The sequence below is a fragment of the Magallana gigas genome, chromosome 3, assembly GCF_963853765.1.
Source record: "Magallana gigas chromosome 3, xbMagGiga1.1, whole genome shotgun sequence".
Taxonomy (NCBI): domain Eukaryota; kingdom Metazoa; phylum Mollusca; class Bivalvia; order Ostreida; family Ostreidae; genus Magallana; species Magallana gigas.
In genome coordinates, this window is record NC_088855.1 from 3,592,967 (window position 1) to 3,614,960 (window position 21,994).

The window sequence follows — 21,994 nt, forward strand, 5'->3', positions numbered from 1 at the left end:
AGCTAACATTGAAGCGCAATGGGTTAGAGTGTTTACATGTCTGTAAGAGCATTAGGGTCCAAAATGTATTTTGGTAATTTTACTATTGATATAAATGAATTTTCAGGGGGGGGGGGGGGGGGTCTGGACCCCTCACTTCCACCCCTTCTCTAAATCTGTGCAGACGATGATGTACATGTAGGCACACAGAAGCAAATCTAAAACCATTAGACCATTATACTTTCTATGACATGAAATGGTAAGATTATTGATTAACTGAAAATTCACTGCCAACAGTTCAACCCCAAATTGCACATAAATTAAGTGCTGCTCACGTGTATTATCATATGGGAAGGGATCTCATCCTTCACTTATGAAAATTATGATTTTTAAATGTGTTACCGGAGCTTGCATGTGGCCTTCATTTTTAATCAGGAGAAATTTTAAGTTTCCCAAAATCTTCAAAATCCTAATCCGGGGGGGGGGGGGGGGGGGGGGGGGGGCATAGTATGTAACTTCAATTTCACTCCTCATTTCCTTATTTTCACATCAATTTTTACATACTTCCAAAAAGAGTGTGGGGGGGGGGACTCCATGTTAATGCAATTTTTTATATGTAAATTTTAAACAATTTGTTGCTGCGAGAAAAAGTGTGTGGGGGGGGGGGGAATATTGAGTGAAATAAATTGAATTGAATTGAAGTGTAGTTTTAATTGATGATCGAACTCGCACAGAGGCAAATTCAAATTTCGATCTCGTACACATTATCTTTAATTGACCAATAAAAGATCAGAGATTAATTTGGTGTATGACATCTGATCAAAGAGCTAAATCTGGTAGAAAACGCTTAAAACTTCTATACTCTTGCCGATGCATACATTTTTCAGGTATTTCTAAAAACTATCTTATGGTCCTTTAATTTCCAGATCTATTGATACCTAGCATGCAAGATTTAAGATCCGAAAAAAGTTATAACTCCATCCGAGGTAGCGATTGAGTTTTGATTTTTCCATTGTGTATTTTATAGAACAGGAATTGGCCACTAAGTGAAAACAAAAAGTTCGTGGCGAACCCCTGTGCTCTTATGGAATATTGTTAGATCTTGTAACTAATATCGTATCGAGTATCGAAGTGGAACGCTTTTACAAGTATTGAAAATTTGCTTCTTCAGATTACTCTGAGAGAGAGAGAGAGAGAGAGAGAGAGAGAGAGAGAGAGAGAGACAGAGACAGAGACAGAGACAGATAGACAGAGAGAGACAGACAGAGACAGACAGAGAGACAGAGAGAGACAGACAGACAGACAGACAGACAGACAGAGAGATAGGGTAACCAAATACAGTCATGTATATCTAATTTTATGTTCGTTTCCAGTAACTTTGGTTGCGAGCCAAAACACAGCATGCACAACCGACGCCGAGTGTGACAAATCTTGCGGAGCCAATATGGTCGGGCACTGTGAGAACAACATGTGCCATTGTCACGCACAGAACGAATGCGTTCACGCTGATGACTGCACGTGCGGTGGAAATCAGGTCGCCACATGTGATAACCACCAATGCCACTGCCATCACCCTCGTCGGGCTGAGCGAAATATAAACACGGTGCACGAATGCTATCACTCTGATGACTGCACGTGCGGTTATTCATATCTTGCCACCTGTGAAGGCCACAAATGCTACTGTCACCACCCTTGATTAACTTATCTTTTTACATTAATAAAATTTGATTTAATCGTTTATTTTAATTAACAGTTTATTACAAAATATAACTAATTACATCAGCAATAGTAATATAATTATACTCCTATGATTATTCTTTCATATATCATATTTTGGTCTTAATAACAAAAAATCAAATAAAACGATTGTAAATTTAACCTGCCTGCAAGTCTGAAAAAATTCGGATGAACGACCTGGGAGCTACAATTCCATACGTGTTAAAAAGATGCAATTTACGGCGAACAAAAAAATGGTTTTGGACTGATTAATATTATTTCTGAACACATTCTTTTGTCAAACATTTTCACCCCCCCTAACCCCCCCCCCCCCCCCCCCCCAGAACAAAACCTATAGGCAATGTGAGCAAGCTCAAATTATAAGGGGAAGGGGGTCAGGTTAACTCATGGCAATGAAGAAATCTTTGGTATTTTTCCATTGACTTCAATTGTTCTTCTTTATCAGATACCTAAAATTTACATAGAAATCGTCAGACAGAGTAAAATGGGTTGCAATGTTTAACAAAGGAAACTTAGTATCAAACAAAATATCTTTTAAAATATTCTTATTAACTACAATGCTTTTGAGATTTATTTAGTTTTATTTTGTAATCTAATCATGGAGCATCATATAGAGATTATTAATATATTTGAAAACTTTAATCCCCAGAATTACTTTACTACATTTTGTGATATTACTAATATGCAATATACTCATTATATAAAACTTATTGACACACGTAGTAACACATATTTTAACATTGTTGATGCATTTTTTTTCTATCAAACTCTTCAAATGCAGACTCTTGAGTTTTAGGAAACACTAAAACCTTGAAAGAATATATAAAAATTAACATACATTCAGGGTCTTGTTGGATCAAACGTTGGAGAAAACGTCGCAGTCAATATTTCATACAATTTATGAAATAGTGAGAACCTTTGTCCAAAATAGTATGGTCTGGTTCTAATCTAACTTACATGATTGATACATTTCAGATGTTTTCCGCTTTCATATCGATATTTCTCAATTTTGGACATTTTAGCATTCTTAACTGTAACACAAGGGCCTAAACAACCGATTTTATTTGAAATTCACATCCCGTAGAAGATTTTGTTGTTTACGACGATGAATACTACATCGTATTTGATCTGCTGAAAATTTTCTGGACAGTTTAGACGGTCCGATCTATTTAAGTGGGTTATTGTTTTGAGGCAGTAGAACATTTCAGGGGAAATCTGGGCTAATTTTGTATGCATCATTAAAAACAAAATAAGTGTGCTGTTGGCTACAAAACTTCATTGTTTGTCATTTTTCGTCTAAACACACGGATTCAACACCTAAAACACAAGTAAAACAATTTTTAACACAGCAAACCCGTATTTATTTATTTTTTAAAGTAAATGTATAAAATCGGAAAAAGAAATACACTTTGTTGTAAATTAAGTACAGTGATATTGAGAAGAAATGAGCTGTTCATACAATACTTTCTCAAATGGTACATTTGTATGTTAAAGAATCCATTAGTGTTTCAACATAGATCCTCTTTTCATATGCTAATAAAAAAAAATCACTTCATTGTAAATGATAAATCACATGTACATTAATTGGCTAACATTAAATCATTATAATCTTAAAAATAAGCATTATGGTATGAGGTTTTTTTTTTTCTCGCACTGATCCTCTAAAAGATCATATTGTTTTTGATAACCATAACTAACGTATCCTTTTTCCACATCATGTTTGTTTATAAGCACATGCAATTGAAGACAATTATCAATAGATAAATGAAATAATTTTCGTTTCTTACATAGCACAATATACCAGATAATTAGTAAGTTTGCTGCATACACAAAAAAGGAAAAGGCAGTTGCTAAGCCATGCAGTTTATGTCATATTTGGATAATTGAAATCTCCATACGTAAGCTTAAGAGAAAAGAAAAAAAATATAACCGAGAAACTTTTTATCAAGTTAGCTGAGAATGCCGTGGGTTCTTTTGAAAATATATCCCATTAAGCTACACAAGGTTAAAACAATTATTTATTGTATCTAAAATTATATATTATTTCGACTAAACCCTGAACATTTTTAATATTGACGATATCAACGCATTTTGAATTTTTTTTTTAAAGTGCGTTGACTTGGTCCCAAAATTAACGCACTTTGAAAAAAATGACAGTGGCAACTCTTTCAAGTTGTCCATATTCATCCAATGGAGAGAAGACTAATTTAAATTTTCTCATATGTCGTTCTTTGCTACAGCACGTTGATAAATATATACCATCTTGTAGCATCGTGAAGTGTTGCGTTTACCATTGTATTCAAAGGAAAAACTTGGTAATTTAATTGCAAAGCGCTAATTGAAATTGAAATAAAACTTTAGATTTTCTATTAAGCTTTGAAGACAGTTGCATTCAGATCAACGCTTAAAAATGAACCTTTTAAATTTTGCATGTAATTTGTGCCCCCTCGAAAGGGCGTTTTGGTTTAATGCATAAAAACCCCAAAATAAATACAATATACTATTCAATTTTATGATCTTTTGTGAAAAAATACTAGAGTTTTTTAAAATTATGCAAAAAAAAATACTTAATGAACCTGTTTCTAGCCCCAGGGAAATCCGGAAATCTGCCTTATTACTGTCTTGTTGTTTTGGTACGTACAATGTATATAGACTTAATTGAATTCAACAACGAAAGCCTACTAAATACACACATGTTGTATAGGGGTTCTATTGTTTCTAACAAAAATATAAAAATATATAATAAAGTAATCATTCCGTATCCTAAGCTACTTCTTAGACCTAATACTCAAGTGGAGTTGTCAACCCTAATCGACAAGATGTTTTAGAAGATGCACCCTTTAAGAGCTAAAGAACTCTTTGATTTTAAATAGAACAAGGGGTATTTTTTTTACAATACAGATGGACTTGTCACTATGAAAATAATTGGTGTGATGCTACATGCCGTCATTCTCAAATGTAATGATGCTAACGAGTTGATATTTGACTAATTCCACATCATAGCAAAAGGAAAAATCTCCAACAACCAATGAATATCGAACACTTCAATGTAAAATTCGACACTTGTTTTTTACAATATACGATGTATGTTTACCACAAGGGTATCTCCACTTGAGTGAGGATCATTTTTGACCGTTAAATTCCAGTTCACCTCCAAGATGGCCTATAGATATGTACGAAGTCGTGCCATTTATTCATTGACTAGAATTACGATTATTCAATTTATCCCTGAAACATTAACCTGTGTATATAAGGGCCCCAAAGAGTTTACAGGCCGCATTTGTTCATTGGATAGAATTCCTGTAACACAGCGATATGAAGGCATCTCTAGTTTTATTGGTATCGTTGGCTTTGGGTAGGTATAGAATTATAATATCAACTTTAGCATTACCAAAACTTTAAGTTGTTTTCAAGCAAGAAACTAAGTTTTGCATCATGAGCTTCTTTACTAGTAGATGTATTATTGAATATAATTCAACAGACTTTGCATGTTTTAAATTGTTATAACTGTCCTTTTCCACGTTTTACAAGTGTCCCTGGCGCTTGGTCAGCATCACAATTCATGCTTCAGTGACGCCGACTGTGATAAGATCTGCGGGGACGGGATGGTGGGTCACTGCGAATTCAACACGTGCCACTGCCACTTTGCGAACGAGTGCGTGCACGCCAAGGACTGCTCATGCGGTGGAGGTCAGATTGCCACGTGTGACAACCACCAATGTCACTGTCACCACCACCGGATGTGAGATATCACCTGCGTGCCGGATCGACATTCATCATGTATCCAAAACGTCATTGTTATCACACTTAAATTTGGATTATATTTCCTGGAAAATAAACCCAACTGAGATGTTTTTATTTTATTTTTAAATATTTAGTTTAGTCCCTGTTTTGTCTGCATGTATAATTGTTCGAGAAAAACTCTAGTAATAAATACAGAAAGCAATACAAGGTCATAAGTACGAAAAACAAAACAAGGATTCTATAAAACGTTGTATGATGTTACATTTGGTTCTCAGGCTCATATGTTACAAAGCATCAAGGTGTGGGGGGGGGGGGGGGGGGGGGCGCTTGTATACCTATCACGCCAATTTTCAATATTACTTTTAATATTTTCTTGTTTTAATTTCAGTTCCTTACCATTCTACCGAAAGGGGGGGGGGGCTGGCCCCTTCCTGATGCTATGTGCCTGATGGTTTGGTCTAACTTTGCAAAAGAAAAGCCCCCCTTCCGGTTTTTCCGTTTTTCCGAGCCTGTCGGAAAGGCCAGAGAAGTTGCGATTGCCTGTTAAGTGCGAAACGAAATAAAAACAAAACGAAATTTACTGAAACGAAACAAAAAGGAAATTTTCCGAAAAGAATCGAAACACAACGAAACAAATTCGAAACAAAACGAAACGAAATCAAAATGAAACCTACCAAAATGAGATCAAGTGAATCTTGTAAAACGAATACCGATCGACTTGTACATTTTCCGTGGGTCACAGTATATCCCCCACTCGGATCAATGAAGACAAAAGAATTTCAATTTAAGTTAGAATATTAATTTTTGGCTTGTGTGTATTGTTTTTAGTATTAATTTCAAGATGGAAGTCAAGATTGTGCTTTCATTCTGTAAACACGACAGGTAGAGGTTTCCAAATTAAGCTGCACGGCGTTTTATGCCAAAATCTTGGACCATTTACTGTTCTAAATTGTAAAATTTAGGTATAAATGGGTCTTGACTCCATCCTAAAATTACTTTTATTTAAAGAAGAAGTTTCCATTTATTTTTATAATTGATTTATTAAAATTGAGTCTAGACCCATAATGTGTCAAATTCGTGGTTTTTTACCAAAAATGTTTCACTTTATTAATTGTTGTCAAACAGTTAAATCTATTCACCTGTACTCTAATGTGTCAACGTAGCTCACTGTGATAGGCGGAGGCTCGTAGTCAATCCTTCCTGATTGAGAGGGTGTTCGAAAAGTGTAGACGGCGTTTTAGTTTTAATTCATTTGCTTTTGAGTTAAACATTTTTCGCTTTTTTTATTGAATTATTATTAAAAAAAATATCCAATACAATTATTATGATGTTCATGTTCTGTACACAAAATGTCGGATAAAAATAGCGCTATCACAGATAAGAGATCATGCTGTAATGCATCTTCGCTAGCCAAGGGTTTTCGGTCCACTTTGCTCCCCATAAACCCTTGGCGGATTTCATTACGAAAACTCGGTGACAAGCTCCGGTTTATGATTGGCTGCAGCTGCGAGTAGCTGATCCAATCGCAGTGCTTGTAAATATAAACTTTAAAGGAAAACACATGTGTGATCTTTGGTAAAACATTCGGTGCTTTTAACAAGTTGAGACACAAGTTCTCGAGTACAGCGCTTTCCCCAACGATAGTCTAACCAGATCGCTTTAAAAACCTGTATATTTTACTGGGATTGAACATAATTCTACAAACTTCTCACTGCTCGCGTGATAGCATGGGAAGTAAACATGGCGAATGAAGAAGTTGCATATCCCGTTAGTATATACGTTCCTGCCTATAGTTATTGCTTTTAAGGGTTCAATGAGCTGTGTTTTATGTAATTTCTTTAGTCTGCAATATTTATGACAGCGATACCTGGTTTTATGGCATGAAGGCTTTCATATCAATCGGCGACTTTTTCACTCCCGGTACATGTCCTTACAAAACACTATGAATAAAACATCCATGCTTTCCCTAGGTTATAACTTTATTCGTATTTAATAACATCGTTAATTATGTTCCGATATTCGGTAGTCAACATGTTTTCAAGTTGTATTAATGCCATGATGTGTATATAACCCGTTGTTTAATTCGATTAAAATGTAAATATGCAAGGGGCGCAACTAAAGTTGCTCGCTAGATAGCGCCACCACATCACCGAGTTTTCGTAATGAAATCCGCCAAGGGTTTATGGGGAGCAAAGTGGACCGAAAACCCTTGGCTAGCGAAGATGGCTGTAATGTTTAGAAAGCAAACAAATAAAACGAAGACAAGTACCAAGTACATGTACAAATGTATATTATTTATTCGTCAGAGAATGCATTTTTATATTATACATGTACTGATGCACTTTTTATATTATACATGTACTGATGCACTTTGTATATTATACATGTACTGATGCACCTTTTCAAATGTAAAGATTCTTTTATGCCATTTCAAAATCCTGGGTACGGGGGATTTGTCAGGCCTTGTACGCTCTTGTCCTTTATCTTCTTAATATTCAAGTGCAAAGAAGAAGACTGTCAAAGAATTCATGAATTTTTTCTATATAATCATTAGAGCCCCGCCCTAATACAAAAATCCCCGACCCAGGGGTCATGAAATTCATCTTCTTGGACACGTGTGTCAGGCTATAAATGGTTGTACATGTATATCTCATTAATCTGTCTTTTTTCATCGATATTCATCTTTCTATCAAAGATCTAGAGATAAAAATAACGCGAAATGTGATTTGTGTTATATCCGTGCATCTAGCGAAAATGATTCTTGGTAATAAACAGTCAATACTAAACAATTATTGCTGGAGTGTTTTTTTTAAGGTCAATACGATGATTTAGCTACCTGAGAAGTACGAGCCGGTCGAGGCGAGGTGAATATTGTACTTTGAGGGTACAGTATATACATCTAAATCATCGTATTGGTCGAAAACAAAAACTCAGCAACGCTTATACTACAGTTATTGACTTGGTATGAGGACAACATATATGAATTGTTGTGCTTGAAGGTGAAAATGTTGCCTGAGGCGAATTTGAAGATTTCTACACGTCCCAAAAAAAAGGAAGGGGGGGGGGGGGTAGTCACATGATTCTTGTCATGTGACTTAAAATTATTTTCAAAATGGCTGCGCCCATAGGCTTCTTGTTTGTATTATGCTTACAAATAGTGTTAGTGTTTTCGGGGATGTTGTATCCAAGGAATTCGATGTCTCGCACAGTTTTTCAGAATATAGACGGCATGTGGAACTTTAGAATCGATGCATCAGAGAGTCGATTCCAGGGATTCAGTGAAAAATGGTACACAAGACCCCTTAAACAGGTACAAGCTATACATTGTTTACGTCCATTGTTTACATTCATTTATGATAAGCTACAAAATGGAAAAGAATAATCTAACATTGTGACTTTGACTTAGTACCAGTTTTCGCGTGCATACACAATAATTAAATGACGTGTCACTGTGTTTCTGTGGGTTTTTTTTTTAATTAACGTGGCTCACTATACACTTTGAAATAGTTACTCAAATAAAACCCCAGTGAAAATTACTTGATTGTGAAAGATAGCATAATGTATAAGAAGTATATGTCAAATAGACGAAAAAATATGCAATTTTGAATAAAAGATAATGGTTTTCAAAAACTTGATTCATGCAGTGAATAATAAGACAATTAACCCCCAGGCAGGTTTATATAAATTTGATATCTGCAGTTGACAAGTCTGATATTTTAACCTCTGAGATATTTATCTAATGAACTATATAATCTTTATAGTTCAGATTTAGTTTGGGGTTCCCTAGCTAGACCATAGTTTTGTTTTACAGTTTACTTTTTGTTCTTTTAATCTCTAACATGTTTCATTGAAATGTCAGACTTTTCCAATGTTTATAGAGTGGGCCAGTTATTCCTATGCCAGTCCCAGCCAGCTACAATGACATCACCCAGAGCAAAGAGCTGAGGGACTTTGTGGGATGGGCGTGGTACGACAACGAATTCTACGTCCCTCCAGAGCTTACAACAAAAAGAGTAGTGCTACGCATCGACAGTGCTCATTACAATACCATAGTTGTAAGTTCTACACACTGACAGTGCTCATTACAATACCATAGTTGTAAGTTCTACACACTGACAGTGCTCATTACAATACCATAGTCGTAAGTTCTACACAAGCCAGCATCTCTTTTAGAGACTGTTCTGATAACTTTATAACCTTCAGGTTATATTGTAAATTGCATGGTAAATAAGAACTTTTCACTTTAAAGTTTTAAGTGTTTGTGTAGAGTAGATTACAATGTCTGGATTCATTGCAGTGGGTGAATGGACAAGAGGTGATGCAACATTTTGGGGGGCACCTGCCGTTTGAGGTGGAGTTGACCAAGTATGATGTACAAGGTCCAAATAGAGTGACTGTAGCCATAAATAACACCCTGACCCCCACAACACTACCCCCGGGGACAATAGAATACAAAAATGACCCCCTTAAGTAAGTAGTAGGTAGTAACATTAGTATTGTATATTGCTCATTATCATACAAGTCAAGTATCTATGATATTCTGACTACCATTTAGATGATAAGGAAATTTATAATCATGCTGTTTTAATATCTTTAAAATTTGAATCAAGTTCTGTTTGAAATTCAAAGGTCCTTGGATTCATATCATGATTGATCATTGATTATTGATACATTCATGTAGTGCCGGCCTAATGATAGAATTACATCTCCAACTGTAGGCACGATTTTGACACATATTTTATTTATTCTTAGGTACCCAAAAGGATATTTTGTCCAAAATCTTCAGATGGATTTTTTCAATTATGCAGGAATTCACAGATCAGTTAAAGTATATACCACCCCAAAAGTTTATATTGATGACATCACCATAGTTACTGGAATTCAGGGAACCAATGGTAATATACCTTGTTACTTTATATAGACTTTATATAGATTATGTTTTGTATTAAACTTTAGGATCTATGATCTGAATGCTTTTTGCATGATGATGTCATGTAATTTTACATCAGCTTGTCTAGTATTACCGGTATGTTTTATTTGGCCTAAGCTTCTTTCACAGTCAGTCATCAAAAAGGCATTTCTTTTTATAGGTACATAATATCCTGTACTATAATGATAACTTTAGTACATGTATTATTTTACAGGAAATTATCTACCTACAAACTACAAAAAGAACTCTCTTTGATATTAAATGCTTGTCATCCATCACTTTTCTTCCCATCTGTGTAGGCGTGGTGAGTTATACAGTGAAGTCGACTCCAGCCTCCTCGGCCCAGTCTGTCCATGTGGTCATCTTGGATAGGGAGGGGAGATCCGTGGGAGAAAGCGGACAGAGTCAGGGGCAGATAACTGTTCACAATGCCAATCTATGGTGGCCCTACTCGATGGTTACTTCAGCCAATGAGACTGCTTACCTCTACACGTTCAAGGTCAGGTAACATAAGAGTGAATATCTGTAGATTAATTTGTTTAATTAATGAATAATCTGATATCAAGATTGAGCGAATTGAATAAGATAGAGATTTTTACCATATATACTGTTACAATAGGAATTTGCTACTATATTTTACAGTAGGATTTTTTCTTCAGGTGACCTTGACCTCAAACTCAGGGGTGACTGACCAATACAGTCTACCATTTGGAATCCGCACTGTGTCAGCCACTAGCACTCAGCTACTTCTAAACAATAAACCGTTCTACTGCCACGGAGTGGCCAAGCATGAGGACGCAGACGTAAGAGTTGTTTTCTCTGTAAATTTCTGCTTCAAATTAGTTTACTTCTGAAAAATAAACTATGCAGTTGCTACAGAGTGGCCAAGCAGAGGCAGCTCAATTGTTTTCTTTAATTATATCTGCCCCTCTGAACAAACATTACTGATGTTGGAGTTATTTCCCTTTAGTCACATATAAATGCATTGATATAGCTACATTTTAACTTCTATGAAGTGAATTAAACCCTGCGTAATTCCTATTGACACAGATCAGAGGTAAAGGGCTGGACTTCCCTCTGATAGCCAAGGACTTTAACCTGCTGAGATGGCTGGGGGCCAACTGTATCCGGACCTCTCATTATCCGTACGCGGAGGAAATCATGGACCAAGCGGACCAGCAGGGAGTGGTGGTGATTGATGAAAGCCCCGGGGTGGGGATCCAGTGAGTACTTGCCACCTTAATACCTGTATACCTGTATAATCCACACACCTGGCTGAAAACAAATCTGAATATTTCTAGATTAAAATGGGAAGTTACTGTTATGAATAAAACTGTCTACTCTTTTTCTTTAAAACATAAGTGTTATTACTCATTAACTCTTTAAAAAAACTGTCAATATTTCATTATCTGAGACAAGTTTATTTATTTTTGTTGTCTTCTTTATGTACAATAATTATATAACAAAGATTATCACACATTATTATGATGCGTCTTGGTTCATACGAGTACGAGTATCTGACAAGTCTTATCTATGTTAACATGTTTTTATTTTGACTTGTCCAGTAAAGGAAATTTCGGGAACGAGTCTCTGTCGCACCACCTGCAGGTCATGGAGGAGATGATCCAGCGGGACAAGAATCGGCCGGCGGTCATCATGTGGTCCATGGCCAACGAACCCCAGTCTGGACTCCCTGAGGCAGAGTTTTATTTCAAGTAACAAAATAAGTCTTAATTCAAGTTAAAAATAAGTTTCAATTCATGTAATAAAATAATATTTTTTGAAGTCTGACACACAATAGACATTATACAGTGTTTTATTTCAAGTATCAAAATTACGACTGAAATTCTTATTTTAACTACGGTAATTAACAAAATAAGCAATTAAGCTTCAGAGCCTCTCTGAAAAAAAAACCCATAGCTTTACAATCTGAAATCAGAGTTGTGTTTGATACTATTTATCATATAAATTGTTGAAATTTGTTTTTCTTTTATCTCTAAGTTTGCCTGACTGAATAATAGATTCCTTCCAGTTGTATGATTTAATGTTCAATAAGATAAACATTTGATTTGACAGGACGATATCTCAGTTTGTCAAGAAGATGGACCCCACTCGACTCGTCACGTTCGTGGCCAATGCTGACTACCAGGAAGAGAAAGCTGTAAGATTTCTGATACAGTGAGAGCCGTCTAATGTCTCTAACCAAGAATAAGGATAAAGAAATGATCTCAGAGATATGTCATCTCAGAGGTTTCTGATTTCAGAGATAAAAAATCTCTTAGATCTATAAAAAGAGATATAGACAAAATGTCAAGTTCAATCGTAGCATCTACCGTATCATCAACTAACATCAAATGTATACGTTAATACATTTACATGTTCATACCACGGTATAAAATACATTAATCTTATTAATATACATTACCCAACATCACCTATGAAAATGAATATTACTGTAATATAATGTAATTCAATTCCAATGATGTTTCGATTTTCTCTCACTAACCTACAAGTAGTTGGTTTCAGCTGAGTGTTTGTTTGTTTGTCTTAAGGCCCAGTACAATGACATTCTGTGTATCAACCGGTACTTTGCATGGTACTCTGACTGTTCCCACACAGAGCTCATCAACCTACAACTGACCAATGACCTGCAAGCCTTCCACAGCAAATACAGAAAACCAGTTATTGTCACAGAGTACGGGGCAGACACCATTCTGGGACTTCACCAGGTGAGGTGACCCATGCATTAATGATTATTTCAAATAAATATATCCCTCATTAAAATCTAGAATTTGCATTTCTTGCTTGCCACTATAGCTAGTAATTTTGATTGGACATTTCTATTATAAAAAATCACCTGATCTAAAGTCTTGACTGAATTTATCTCATCAAAATCTGTCTTTTTTATTATGCTCTGATCCCCCAGAACCAGGATTTTTGTGTGTTTTTAACCACATTAAGGGTTAAGGTAATAATATTAATAAGGAAATGTAGAGGATCATCCTATGAGAAATGTTACAAATAATTAATTACTCAGGTGAGCAATGTGGCCACCTAATTATAATTTACATAAAATGGACAACTTATTACCGGTACTGTTTGTCATTCCATTAGCAAGCTAATAAAGGACATACCATGATTTGGGTTTTGTTTTCAGGATCCATCTTTCGTGTTTACAGAGGAATTTCAGGTGGAGTTTCTTACGGAATATCACAAGGTTTTTGACAGATTGAAGAAAGAGTTCTTGGTTGGTGAGATGGTGTGGAACTTTGCTGACTTCATGACACTGCAACGTACGTTTAATTTCTCATTGGCCAGAGAGCACAATTAAAATTGCTAAATGAATTTAAGGAATAAGAAATCACTTTTTGGGTATTATGAGGTGATAATTTTGGTTGGGGCAGAATCAAATCCAATAGTTTATGATAGATTTGATCATGCTCTGACCAAATTTATCACCTCATAATATTCAAAGAATGATTCTTTATTCCTTATATTTAAATAGTTTTCAGCCATTGTATGATTAAATGTTTAAATATCAATAAGCAAATCCCGCTGGCGCCCCAATTTTTAATTATTGGAGTGTATTATACAAAATCATTATGTAGTACAGATTTTTTGTATTATCACAGGCAAAGACACTGAAAAATGTAAATATTTGTATTTCTAGGTGTGGTGTAGGCTTAAGTTCAAAATTCTCTGTTACCGATACTGCTTCATGTATTCATGTTTCTTGCATCCATGTACAAGTAGTTAAATATCGCCATTCTTTCTGGATTTCAGAGATAACCCGTGTTGTCGGAAACAAGAAGGGTTTATTTACTCGGCAAAGACAGCCCAAGATGTCTGCTCACGTGATGAGGTCACGCTATCACGGTCTGATGCACTCCAACGCCACCCAACATAGCTACGCCCAGGGGCACGCAACAGTCAGTTCAAAGTTCACCCCACCAGTTGTATTTCCTGTCGGGTGAACTGAAGCAATTGCTGCTATTGCCAATTGTGTTTAACAGAGAAAGTATTTTATGATTTGGGGGTTTGGTAGTGATGTCAAATCATGTGCGCAACATTGCTGTTGTCTTAAGGATCCTTGACACCCTGTGACTTCTACTTTTTATGACAGTACGTCACAACATGGCGATTTTAGCGCATTGTGAAACCGTTTATATTGGCAATGCCAAAATTGTTGTCTATCTCTGTGGCACAGTAGATGTTGCCTCGGTTTACTAACCAGCAGGTCCCAAGATTGAATACTGCAGGGACTTTTATTTTCATCTACAGCGGTAAAATTTAAAAAGTTGATTTTTTCCCGGGATATTAAAAAATTTTTGGGGTCATTTTTAAGTCCACACACATGCTAAAAATCCATATCTTTAAGTAATTAGAAGAATGGGCTTGTATGCATAACTTTTCCCCAGAGGACTCTTAAAGAAGTATTGGGAGAAACTCTTTAACGTAGATGTAGCAAACTATGACTGATTTTATCATTGTGGCGAGTAAATTAGTGTAACATACCATGACATTAATGCCAACATTTGGGATTAAGGTGGTGATGCAATGTCTAGCTGACGTCATATATCCCAAAATGTGTTCTGCGACGATTTCATCATCAGTGATGTCAGGTTTATAGATAACAAATTATGATACTGATTTTATGATGGGGGTTATGGTATTTAACCAAGGTCGTGAGTTACCAATAATGACAATGGGGATAATGGCGTGTTGTTATATCATGTGTTGCACATCATAACAATATTTAATTGTTTGGGTATTGGAAGGGATGCAAAATTGTATACAACAAAATGTGACAATAATTTCATCATAAAGGGTCATAGTAATGAATCTAGGTTATATGAAACGGACATTGGCATTAATTCATCATTATGGCATTGGAAGGGCTGCCAGATCATGGTATTTAACCGTGATAATAATGTCATCACGGGATATTGGCAGTAAAGCACGGTTGTGTTGGATATATCATGACATGTAATAACCAGTGTTATGACAACAGTTCATCATTGAGGGCGTCTGTTGTGATGCTTGATCACGTATAACAATTTATGAATATAATTTTATCATTCAATTACCGGAGGCGTGTTCAACAGAGCGAGCGCTCGCCAAAATTTCCTATTCCCGCAGCGCAAATTTTGGCGAGCGCTCGCAAGCGCTCTCTCTGCTGAACACGCTCTGATATGGTGCTATGGACACGTGGTGTCTAATTTGGTTGTGTCAGCGAGATGCTTGCTAGTTTGTTAGAAACTGCGTTCACAAATTAAGCATGTAATAATCAATTAAATAGTATTAGTGAGATAAGGACGACTGAATGATATAAATTTGATTTAATGAATAGAGTTTATGGCGAGATTCCTGTTTAGTGGGAGTATAGAATGAGATATTTGTTATTATAATAATGGGTGTTTAGTTTGGAGTACTGAGAGAAAGTGCTTGATATATAACCCTGGGTGAGAGACATTAAAAATCCTATTACAAACACAGAGCGGTTCAGAATTACGTAAAATTACGTTAGGAGTTTTGAGTGGATATTAATTACATGTATAAGTAAATTATATAAGTTAGGAGCAATAGATATGTTACGTGATATTAATGAGGAGTGTTGCCAGAGGTGCACTATATACTGTAAATGAAATATTGAGAAACACCTGTTATATAATGATAAGAGTATTGGTTAGATAAGTGATAGTTTATTGTGCCTGATAGTTTTTTTTAAAAAATAGAGAATTAATTTTTTTTTAAATTATTTTGTGAAGTGATACACTGTATGACTCTTACATTGTAAACTTTGTAGAACAACGGTGAAACTCTACAAATTCATACTGTAACTATGCATGAAAAAATTATTGAACTTTATTTTAAAAGGGCATGGTCACGATTTTGGTCAAATTCTATTTTTATGTTTTTACTATTAACAATGCTTTAGAAATGCATTTCTAATGATCAAATAAAATTTGAGTCACTTGTAGAGTTATAAGCAAGATACTGGGCTCACAATTCTTTGTCATGTAAACAAGGCTCGTGCCCTGTTTTTGTTTACATAGGTTCAATATACCAGTAAAAAATCTTTTTCCAGCTTATTTATCTATCTTTTTATTCATTTTAAGCATAGATAAATAGTTCCTAGCATTTAATACATTCGTTTTAGGTTTAAAACTGAAAATTGTACTTCAACGTTCAAAATGTAAACAAACGCTTTGTTTACATAACGAAGAATTTCAAGCTCTGTAACTCGCTTATAAGTCAACAAATGACACTCAAACTTCGGTTGCCTATTAAAAATGCCTTTCGGAAGTATTGTAGATATTAAAATCGGAAGAATAATTTTTGACCAAAATCGTGACCATGGCTCTTTAAAGGGTATTTGTGAATACGCAATCAGTGTATGGATTTATTGACTAATCTGTGGGAAAAATAATCAAGAATAGTGAAAATCGCATTACGGATGTGAAAGGGTGGTAAATTTCTAATGGGAGTGAGTAAGTTTTCCAGTTCAGATTACTCATTTAGATTAGGATACTGTCGTTGCGTCGAGTGACTTAAATACTTGTAAACATTTACTTAGTGCATGTTTGTACATCCCTGTTTTGTTTTGTTTATGTTGGGATTACAATGTATATCACTGAACATTTGTATCAAGCCCGTGCCAAAGATGTCAAAATATGTACATTCATTCACAATAAAGTTGAAAAACATAAAATAGTAAATGTATTTTTTTTTTACATTTGCTTTTATTAATTTTTTGAACATTTATCATCAAATCATTTATAGGACACATAAATTATATGGCACACTCAAAAACCGTCCAATATGAATAGAAGTAGAGCAGTAGTCCCTGTACTGTGGGGACAAAGTTTCGTATCCAATGGACAACATTTCCTATAGTTCGACGCATCTTGGACACAAGACGACTGAATATTTCTGTAGTCGTAACGATAAATGCACGTGGATACTTCAAGGTCTGTAGTCGTAACGATAAATGCAGGTGGATACTTCAAGGTCTGTAGTCGTAACGATAAATTCAGGTGGATACTTCAAGGTCTGTAGTCGGAACGATAAATTCAGGTGGATACTTCAAGGTATGTAGTCGTAACGATAAATGCACGTGGATACTTCAAGGTCTGTAGTCGTAACGAGAAATTCATGTGGATACTTCAAGGTCTGTAGTCGTAACGATAAATGCAGGTGGATACTTCAAGGTATGTAGTCGTAACGATAAATTCACGTGAATACTTCAAGGTCAGGGAAACGATAAATGCGGATGGATACTTGCATATGGTACTGGTTTGGCCATGGACTGTTAGAAATCGGCAGCGAGAGTTTAAATGTAACATTCACTATAGACGAATGTAATGTTGAATATGGCTTCATGGGGGTCAATAAAGGGTCCACACGAACATCTCCGAATTCATTTCACTTTTCACAGTTGACATTCAAACACAGAAAAAAATTCATGCGCTCTGATAGATTTCACTCAGCAAATCTTGTATGTTTGTGGTAGAAATAATATTATGCATTAACATGGCCACGAGTCCCTTACCACGTTTAGTAGTACATCTTTAAAAGCTTTTTTTTAAAAAAATTGGACCAAGCGGCTTTATAAAAAACTGGACGCAATGCCAAACCATGGACTAACATTTCTCATTAACAATAGTATTCGCATATATCTCGGAGATAGTTGCTTCCCTTGAAGGGACATTGTACCTTGAGACCGCTCAGCTCACCCATCAGAAGCTCTTCTACATCACAAAATTGTTGACTATATTTGGCCTTAACAAGATTTTTTTCCTCTATATACTAGTATATTGTGAATTTAGGAAATTTTAAAATGCTGTATTTTAAACTTTTCCCGTTAATGTACAAATGCACGTGTAAGTACTCGATCATTATGAACAGGAAAAATTTCAAAGTGGATGTAATATTTAGTCAATCCAATCTATGAGCTATAATTATAAATAATAACTTTTGTACGCCATACAAAGTACGGAGAAATCAGAAAATCACCTACCAAGTCTAGAGAAATATTTTTCATTCCAAATCAAACGTTAGCCTTTTGGAATAAAGAATTCAGCAAAACTTTGAAAGATGAAATGTTTTCATAACATTTTTCGATGATTCACAATGTGTGAAGATAACCTTTTTGCAATATAAATATATATACAAAACTAAGAGTTGATGGATTTTTTTCATAGATTAAATAACCTTAGATATTAAAAAAAAAATGATTAAATGAATTCGAACACAAAAAGAGCACCAAAAATGGGCGCCATGATAGGGCCTAGTCATGCTTCTTGGACTAAATCATGTTGCTTATTCGCTTGGCTCCATCTGCTAATTTTAGGGAACATCCTTGCTTGTTTTGAAGAGAATCTATAATCTTTCGAGGGTCTCCCAACACGTGGAAATCGAACACACCGTGCCCGAATTTCTTCCGTCGTCCCGTGACCATTAGAAAGTCATTGCTGGATTTGTTGTAGCCGAACCGCTGGATGTGTCCGTACTTCCAGCTGTGGAGTGTTTCCAGTGTGTCGCACTGCTCAGCGTCAAGGGACTCCTCGGTCACGTGTAGGTAAAGCCTTCCCGACAACCCCAGCTGATCCGACGCCTCCGTGCAATTAACCAGGACTTCAAATCGCTTACCTACAAGTTTGTATTTCACGTCTATGATTAGACATTTCATACACAAACCAAAACCAAACATTACTAAAATATAAATAACTTTTTTTTTTTTCTTTTTAGATTTTGTAGTACGTACAATTATATCGACATAAAAAACCCTTTGCATTGGTATACATACTAGCAACTTACTCTTCTGATGGATATCAATGTCATTCCAGGGACGTTTATACATCCCTGGTAATACTCACTCTCTTGACTGTTAAGGGTACAGGGGGCGGGGCAAGGTTCCAAAGAATCGCCCGTTAACTGGTCCAGCTCCATCCCCGCCATTGGGTCGTTATCCGCTCCCGTACTGTCAATGAGGGGGTTTACAGACAACTTCTCTAAGACATCTTTGTCGTTGTACTTCCTCTTTCCCGAGGAAGACGAGCTGTCATCCTCGGATGATAATTCGGACTCATCCGTATCCGAGTCGGGTTTTACCTTGTGCGTCTCTTCCGATGAACGCCTGTCTTTCCCGGTTTCTTTGCTACACGTGGAGGTGGAGGACCTTTCGGATATCCTGTCCTCGGCCTGAAGTAATTCCTCTGTTTCTTCGGCTGTTTATGAAAATAAATTATTGAGGAAAATGAAATAGTGAGCATTCAGTCATTGATATGTACCTAGCGCTTCAGTGTCGACGACTCGAAGATTTCAAACTTCAATAATCGTACATTGCGTGAATCGTCATTCACCTCAAATACAGTGAGTACAATGGATAAGTGATCGATTCTCCTCGAAAAGAATAAATGAAGATATCAAGACAATAAATAACAAAAACCCCAAACTACATGTATATTACATGTTCACTAAAAAAGTGCACTCTATACAATACTTGTATTATGCTATATCTAATTTCCTGATATATAACCACAGAACACTTAATAATAACATACTTTTGTTAAAATATATAATTCACAATCACAGATCTACTCGATTGCACGTAGACCTGCCGTACGTCACAGTTTTGATAACATGTACTTACAAATTTCGGACATGTTGCTGAAGAAACTAATCGTCAGACTTTTCTTCCGGCGTTTCATCTGTAAAAACCACAATGTGGAGAGTCAATGTCAGAACTTCCGGGATCAAGTCAGCCATATTGTGAACATCCTTCCTCGATGGAACACGCTGATCATGTTTAGTGCTGCTTGGTTTGATCGACTTATACAGATATTTCCGTTACATATATATTGATGATAAAAACTGTTTTTACGGTTTTTTGTTAGTTTGCCGTGTTTAGGTGACCTGTTTAATCCGCATTAGACTTCTACCGTAGTCGTGATTACAGTAACTATACATGACAACGGTTACAAATACCGCAGGTTCGGTTCCAGAAAATAAGCATTACACGAAAGTACGCTTTGCGAATTTGATATCTTGTATATTTAATTTCAAATAAATGAATTTAGATTTTGATATTGATTAAGCAAAATAAATGACAGGTGAGTAATAATTACTAAGCTTAAAAAGAAAAGTGAACCTAAAGAGGTATTATAAGGACAATAATCATGAAAATGTACTCACGTTTGTAATTGTATATTAATTTAACCCTGATGTTTTGCGACAGTGACATGCAATAGATGTACTGATTTCTGGTAAACAATTTGACGACGACTGTCGGAAATCCATAATTTCCTAGTCATGTGTCCGTTATTCGTTAATCGACCTCAAGAGACCCTCCCCATATTTTCCCCAAAGCCTGTTGCTCTTTGTATGGGACGGATACAAACAAAACTAAAATGTAATATCAAACTGCACTCACGTAATCATGTTATAATAATTATGTATCCCCCCAAACGTCCTTATCATTCAAAAAATAAAAAAAAGCGTTGTTAAAATTACAATATTATATATATATATATTTTTTTTTTAATCTTAGATTATTTTTAAACTAAAAGTACTGTTTTATAATCACTACTGCAGTGCATTTTAATAAGCTCTGCCATTTTTAAAAATGAATAAAGTTACTTAGTGGACAAAACCACCCAAATTATAAATGACGCGGGTTGGTGGGACATCGTGTTAAAAAAGCCTTGTACTATAATGTTGTGTAAAGTACGTCCTTTTATTGATACTAGTATTGCGCTATCTCTGACGTCGTGTATCTAAAAGCAAAGGACGATGCTTAATTAAATTCAAGATATATATTAGAAAGGACATTTACGCCCACCCCCAGTCTATCCCCCTACCCCTCCGCTTTGTCCTCGCCCATTTTTACAAAATATCCATTGGTTCTTTCTATGTAATCATTGACTCTGAATGAAGACTATCGTGTTACTTGCAGCCTTTAAGAACACGTTTAACCAAACAACAATAAAATGATTAACATCAACCAATAAACAAACACATTAAAAAAAATCATCATACTTTTTATTAATTGGATTTGATTTTATTTTATTCATCAAATAAAAATAAAATTAAACACAATAACAATACATGCATGTACAACACACAAATTCAAGGATATAATCACATTTTTAATCATCATGTGGATTAACTGTCCTCTTCCTGATCCTCATTATACCCCAACCATTCATCCTTGTCGCATTTAAAAAAAAATAATTTTAAGTATAAGGAAACGTTTGGTACATATGGTAAATTTGTTAACTTTGGAACATGCTATTTGCCATATAAATCATACGGTAAATAATCACCCACATATTGTACATCATGCCCTTAAGGGGAAACCCAGTAAAATAATTATTGTTTCTCCAAGTACATGCATTTCCATGTGCATTGTACATGTACATAGAATAAAATTTTAATTATGAATGTGAAAAAAAAAATATTTCCTTTGGGCCTCTAAAATAATTTGATACATGTAACCTTGCAGCCTCTTTGATTAAGGACGACCAATTCAGATTCGTTATTTAGACACCCACGAAGTCAGTAGGGTCAAACCATTTATGACCTAAAGCTCTTCGCACCTGT

General features: G+C 35.5%; 2 protein-coding genes across 4 annotated transcripts; one reads left to right on the forward strand and one right to left on the reverse strand.

Moving 5' to 3' along the window:
* The first annotated feature begins 8,537 nt into the window (after positions 1-8,537).
* LOC105326584 (beta-glucuronidase) lies at positions 8,538-17,973 on the forward strand. 3 transcript variants are annotated; one of them, XM_066078121.1, is made up of 12 exons: positions 8,538-8,770; positions 9,339-9,515; positions 9,758-9,930; positions 10,213-10,355; positions 10,690-10,889; positions 11,050-11,193; positions 11,441-11,613; positions 11,956-12,105; positions 12,467-12,551; positions 12,943-13,119; positions 13,548-13,683; positions 14,174-17,973. In XM_066078121.1, exons 1-12 carry the CDS (start codon positions 8,573-8,575, stop codon positions 14,362-14,364), a joined length of 1,947 nt encoding a protein of 648 aa, XP_065934193.1. In that variant the 5' UTR covers positions 8,538-8,572; the 3' UTR covers positions 14,365-17,973. The 3 variants fall into 3 exon arrangements, with proteins under 3 accessions (XP_065934193.1, XP_065934195.1, XP_065934194.1); XM_066078123.1 differs by lacking the exon at positions 8,538-8,770 and having other exon boundaries at positions 9,454-9,558; XM_066078122.1 differs by lacking the exons at positions 8,538-8,770; positions 9,339-9,515 and adding an exon at positions 9,568-9,601.
* On the reverse strand, positions 17,101-20,663 carry LOC105326583 (uncharacterized). Its single transcript, XM_011426710.4, has 4 exons — positions 20,588-20,663; positions 20,046-20,103; positions 19,270-19,620; positions 17,101-19,042 (listed from the first exon to the last, which is right to left on the reverse strand). The coding sequence occupies exons 2-4, from the start codon at positions 20,101-20,103 to the stop codon at positions 18,699-18,701; spliced, it is 753 nt and encodes a 250-aa protein (XP_011425012.1). The 5' UTR covers positions 20,588-20,663; the 3' UTR covers positions 17,101-18,698.
* Between the last annotated feature and the right edge of the window lie 1,331 nt (positions 20,664-21,994).

Bases quoted from the DNA above. Each gene is read 5' to 3' on its own strand.
- LOC105326584 (XM_066078121.1), top strand. From the start codon at position 8,573: ATGGCTGCGCCCATAGGCTTCTTGTTTGTATTATGCTTACAAATAGTG. The intron at 9,931-10,212 runs GTAAGTAGTAGG...ATTTATTCTTAG, and splicing joins TACAAAAATGACCCCCTTAA to GTACCCAAAAGGATATTTTG. The intron at 12,106-12,466 runs GTAACAAAATAA...TTGATTTGACAG, and splicing joins GAGGCAGAGTTTTATTTCAA to GACGATATCTCAGTTTGTCA.
- LOC105326583 (XM_011426710.4), bottom strand. From the start codon at position 20,103: ATGAAACGCCGGAAGAAAAGTCTGACGATTAGTTTCTTCAGCAACATG. The intron at 19,621-20,045 runs GTAAGTACATGT...TTTCATAAACAG, and splicing joins CAGCAACATGTCCGAAATTT to CCGAAGAAACAGAGGAATTA. The intron at 19,043-19,269 runs GTGAGTATTACC...ACAAACTTGTAG, and splicing joins TACCCTTAACAGTCAAGAGA to GTAAGCGATTTGAAGTCCTG.